This window comes from Cyprinodon tularosa, unplaced genomic scaffold, assembly GCF_016077235.1.
Source record: "Cyprinodon tularosa strain WSP-4 unplaced genomic scaffold, ASM1607723v1 ctg70, whole genome shotgun sequence".
Lineage (NCBI taxonomy): Eukaryota > Metazoa > Chordata > Actinopteri > Cyprinodontiformes > Cyprinodontidae > Cyprinodon > Cyprinodon tularosa.
This window is the reverse complement of record NW_024039452.1, coordinates 4,270,845-4,276,371: the sequence shown is the minus strand read 5'-3', so window position 1 is coordinate 4,276,371 and position 5,527 is coordinate 4,270,845. Positions and strand designations below refer to the sequence as shown.

At 39.3% G+C, this 5,527-nt stretch overlaps 1 protein-coding gene across 1 annotated transcript; it reads left to right on the top strand.

The window, feature by feature from the left end:
* Positions 1-3,244: 3,244 nt before the first annotated feature.
* Positions 3,245-4,454, top strand: LOC119772108 (lithostathine-like). Its single transcript, XM_038268410.1, has 3 exons — positions 3,245-3,587; positions 4,114-4,202; positions 4,305-4,454. Exons 1-3 carry the CDS (start codon positions 3,275-3,277, stop codon positions 4,404-4,406), a joined length of 504 nt encoding a protein of 167 aa, XP_038124338.1. The 5' UTR covers positions 3,245-3,274; the 3' UTR covers positions 4,407-4,454.
* Positions 4,455-5,527: the final 1,073 nt, after the last annotated feature.

The window sequence follows — 5,527 nt, the reverse complement described above, 5'->3', positions numbered from 1 at the left end:
ACGTTTGAGCCAGGTCAGGAACCCACACAGGAGCAAAGGGAGTGGGGCAAGGAGCAGGGAAAGCTGATGCTAGCGCTCTTCGTTCTCCATGACATTCTGTGAGGTAAAGAGCTATCCAGTTGGCCAGGTTCTCCAGCTGAGTCCGGGGGTAATCGCAGGTTGAAAGTTCATTCTTTATCCTTTTGTGAAGGCCAAAAAAGAAAACATCCATGAGGATCGTGAACGTCCTCATTCCAGGTACTTTCAGAGGATAACAGGTGGGAGTCAGTGAGCTTTAGTACTAGAAAGGACTGGGCAAAGAACTCAGATTAGTTCCTGAGAAAGGTAATCGTATGAATTACCCAGGCGAGGATTGTTTTGCTGCTCTGATGTTCCTCACAACATAGCCTTGGCCGCTAACTGAAAAATTACATAAGCCACTTTAGCTCTTTCAGAGGGAAATGCATTAGAAGGAAATTTCACACTGACTCAAGAAGGTCCAAAAACAGTATACAGGAATAATCATACTGAAACAGGGGTAAATGGCTGCATAACAGGCAGCATAAACAGTAGCAGGAAACAGGTGGATCAGATAAGCGCTAATGAGGAACCGGGCAAAAATTTGACCAGTGAATAGAATGATTAATAAAGCCAGCGACCAGCACCAAAATCATGAGTCCATGTTACAGCCAAATTATTCTGTGATGACTCAGAACAGAGGGACCCAGTATTCAAGGCAAGACAGACAGTGGGGTAACTCAACTCAAAAAGCATTTATTTAAATAAACAGGATCTCTAGTATCAGCTGCTAGGGCGTCTAAGGCAGGAACCACGATAATCTGACGGACGGAGGATGATTATGAACGCATGAGTCACTAACCTGGTTTTACTGTTCAGTGCATGCCCAGAGAACGAGGTTGATTACAGCTGGTTGGCTGCCAAGACACAGCTGACGCTCCCAGACAATTCCAATTGCTGAAGGTTAGCAGGCTGTAGAACTGGCAGAAGATCAGATCCAAGCTAAACAAAGGAAAACAAGATAATCCAGAGGGCAAAGTCAAGAGCCAGATCCAGGTTAAGTCCACGATAGAATCCAACAGGAGTCTGAAGATCGGTCAGGCAAATGTATCAGAGAGGCTCAAAGGTCCAAGTAGAGAAACGGGTCAGGATCAGTCAATCAGAACACTATAAGAAACGCTAGAAAACTCTAACACAAAGGGCTCAACAATAATCCGGTGGAGATGACTGGGAGCAAGCAGCTTAAATAAAAGCAGGAGCAGGTTGATCAGATGAGCAGTAATGAGAAACTGGGCAGCAGCGCCAAGGTTATGACAGATAGCTTTCGTTAACTTGGATCTGTTTGTCCAATTTGGTGTCTGGCTGGAGTACAATGACTTAAAATAGCTGCCTGTAACATGTTTTAGATTAAGAATATTATAAGGTGGATCTTGAAAATATGATAATGGTAACCATTGGCCAAAACTATTCTTTATCAAAGTAGAAAAAAAAAAGGACTCCAGCAACAAAACAGCGCTTTCCAGATGGAAACACCGGTGTTACGTCGAGCTGCGTTTCCCCATCAGATACTGTTTCCCCAGCACAGCGTAGGCGGCACGATTCACCGCGCAAGCGACAGGAAACACGCATGCTCGCTAAAGGCGAATAACAGCTGCCCTGTGCTTACGCCACAGAGGAACTACAGCGAGCGTGAAGGATGTTAGCCCCTGTATGGAGAAAGGGAGAAATTGGGATGGATGGATGGATGGATAGATAGATACAGTAGATAGATACAGTAGATAGATACAGTAGATAGATACAGTAGATAGATAGATAGATAGATAGATAGATAGATAGATAGATAGATAGATAGATAGATAGATAGATGTTGCAGTATCTATAAAAACCCAAACACACAGGATTTCAGAATTAGACATCCCCAGTTATTAATTGCATACACTCACCAGATCTGAACACCCTGTTAGAAAACTTCACACCCATGAGTAGAGGTAATGCAGCCTCATCAGACCGCATCAGATACTATTATTGAACGCTATCTGACGGGGTTTATAGACCCGTCAGATTGCGTTCCCCCTGATGTCCTTTACATTGAGATGCAATAAATGCAAAACTCTCTGCAGGTACTTGTCTTTGTCGTCCGCTCTATTCAGCTGGCTTTTGAAACACACGGCGAGAAGGTGGGGGCCGGGTGGTGAGGGTTGGGGGGGCGAGAAATGCAAAAGTAACGCAATAGTTTCTTTTACTAGTAACTAGTTACTTTTTTTGTGGAGTAACTCAGTTACTTTTGGGAGAAGTAACTAGTAACTATAACTACTTACTTTTTCAAAGTAACGTGCCCAACACTGATTATAACCTTGGAAAGAAGGGGTTAATTGTAATATGAGCTGGCTGACCTGTCAGTCATGGTGGTGGATGTTAAAAGAAAGGTTCCATGTTTGTATAGCTTACAGACTTTGCAAAACTATTCAGTTTCATATACATAATTTTCCTACAGGTACTAATAGAAACTAGGTTTGCATGTACAAGAGGATCAACAATTAGCCTTTTATCAAACAGAAAGCATTTTCACAGACTGGTTATATCTGGCTATATTACAACAGTACCTTCTACTGCAGTCCTCAGAGCAGCAGCATTATGGAAAAGATCATGTTGAGACTCTTGTTTCTTTTAGGTAAGTGACTTAATGTTTACATCTGGTGACATTGAAACCTTTTTAGCAAGCAACAGAATGATTAAATTCAAGAATCTTAAATCTATCTTCCAGACTGGGTGATCCTCTCTACCTGCATCCTCCCTCAGTACTATTTTGTTAATCAGTTATTGACTTGGAATGAAGCTCAGACCTACTGCAGACAGAAGCACACAGACCTGGCCACCATTCTAAACTCTGAGCAACAGAACCAACTTATCAACACTCTTACATCTGATGAACACAGCTCTGACGTCTGGATTGGTCTGTTTAGTGAAATCGACTGGAAATGGTCTGATGGTTACAATGGGAGTGGAGCTGACTACAGAAACTGGAGACCAGATCAACCATTTTTAAGTTACCCTTACGGTGTATGCGTAGCAAATGGTAAGGGGTACTACACAGAGGGATGGTTTTTTTCTTCCTGCACAAGCCATCGTGAAGTTATGTGTTATAAAGGTAAAAATATCAATCATAACAATTTTTACAAGCATTATTAGACATGTTATCTCTGCTCAACATCATCCTACAATGTCGCCACTTACAGTCTCACGCTTGGGTCCTGAATTTGTTTATGTGCATACACTGATGAATTGGTACAGTGCTCAGAACTACTGCAGGAAGAACTTTGTTGACCTGGCCACCATAAAAAATAACAGAGACAACAAGCAAGTGCAGGGACTGATACCTACATATAAATATCCATGGATTGGCCTATATATAGAGCCAAATCATCACTGGTCTGATGGAAGCAGCGTCCTTTTTACCAGCTGGGATACCACTGGTATTCTGATCGGCTCCAGGGCAGTTATATGTGGTTCTACATCTACTGGGAGATCAGGAAGATGGAAAATGTTATCCTGTGAAACAAGATTACCCTTTGTCTGTTATGGTCCTCCTGGTGAGTTTGCCCTCAAATTAAAAAGAGAAAATAAGAAGCTACATTACATAAGAATAAAGCATGTCTTAATGACCCATATCTTTTTATTCTAAGTTGCTATTTAAAACTGTTTTTATTTATATATCTTAAGATATAAATCCTTATGGTTAATTGTCATTACACTTAAGTCTCTTATCAATTATGTTATACTCTCTTCTTATTCCACCTCATGTTCTGATTCCTGCATCACTGATGGAAAGGGTGGTCTCCAACTGTAATAATTTTCAATTCAAATTCATTAGAATTCTCCAACATACATTAACTCAGTCAAGATTATAATGGTAATGTAATGGTCAACTGTAAAGGCAGCCCTGAGCCACTCTAACTATAAGCTTTATAAAAAAACTATAAGTAAAAGATCTGCCTCCCATTCTACTTTTAGAAATTCTAGGAGCCACTATTAAACCTGCAGATTGAGAGCAAAGTGCTCTTAATTCAAGGTATAAGAAAATGTTTTTATAATGATACATGTCTTCTTTTTAATTAGTTGTAAAACAGGTGGTGAGGCTCAGACTTCATGCAAAGGACTCTGTGGATCTGAATGACCCTGTTCTAAGAGGACACATCCTGATGACGGCAAGTTTGAAAATAAAACTCTTTTAGTGCTATATTAATAATTAAATCTGATCTCAGATTAAAGCTTCTATATTTTCTACGTCTTCCAATTTTATCCTACAGCTGCAAGACAAACTGCAGGAGAACGGAGTGAGTGGAGTTACCCTGAAGTGGAGAGTGCATTCTGATGGGAAAGTCTTCAAAAAGGAGAAGAAAGAATTATAAACCAAGAAATATGAAACCTGATTTCTTTGTTTTAAGTTGATGGCTAATTTTTATGATTCAGTAGTATAGTAACTGATAATAACCTGTTTGCTGCCAGGGCAAATAACTTATTGTAATGATGGGAAAAATTTCTAAATGATCTGAACTCAATATTTTCTTCATCTGCAGGTTTGAGCGCCTTTAATTTTTTGGTGGTGGTTTAGACTCTGTTATATATGTATAATAGTATAAATTGTAAGAATTTGCAGAATTTTTTTGTCATGATCCACAGGTGATTGTGTTTTGGTTTTCTTCTCTGTTTGTTTTTTGATGATTCTGGGTTGTGTATAATTTTCATGAAGTCTTGCTGTTTTCCCTTTTTTCATATACAGTAGTAGTCTTTTTGTCACGGTCTTGGTTTTGTTAAATTTTCTTTTGAGTATTCAGTTTTACTTTGCTCCATGTTTTCTAGTTTTATGGGTTTAATTCCTATTGTGTTGTCGTGTTGTGTTTTCTGGATATATCTAATTTATTATGTTTTTCTTTGTTGCCCTCTGTTGTCGGTCTCCTTTTTCCTAGCTCCTTTCTAGAAGCCTCTGTTCACACTTGCTCCCAATCAGCTCGTTAGTCCTGCCTTTGTTCAGTCTCCCATATAAACTATCTCTGTGCATTTCCTGAGAGCTGGTTCCTGGTCTTTCCCCGGCTCCTCGTGCTTGTTTTCACCTGATGTCTCGTTTTCTATTGTAATTAAAGACTCAGATCATTTCTATCACTAGAAGTTTTTTATTTTAGGTCCTATTTAGTTATATGTATTAAGTTATACTTGTGATCAGCTGTTTCACTCTATATTAACACTACTCACTGTTTAAGAAATAAAGTATAATTTTCCACAGTAAGCTCAGTCTACATCTGCATCAAATGTTTCTTAGAGCAGATTAATGATAATACAACATTATGTAAATAATAAAGCAAGCTTTAATAAAGATGAACTATTGCCAGTATTCCTTGTGTCTTATCGTCACATATGCACCAAAAAGATTATTTCTGCTCAAATTTGGAAATTTGCTAAAAGATGATCATCTTTGAATACAGCTCCCCATGATCACCAAGCCAACCAATCTGTTGACCTCCATGAAAACAAC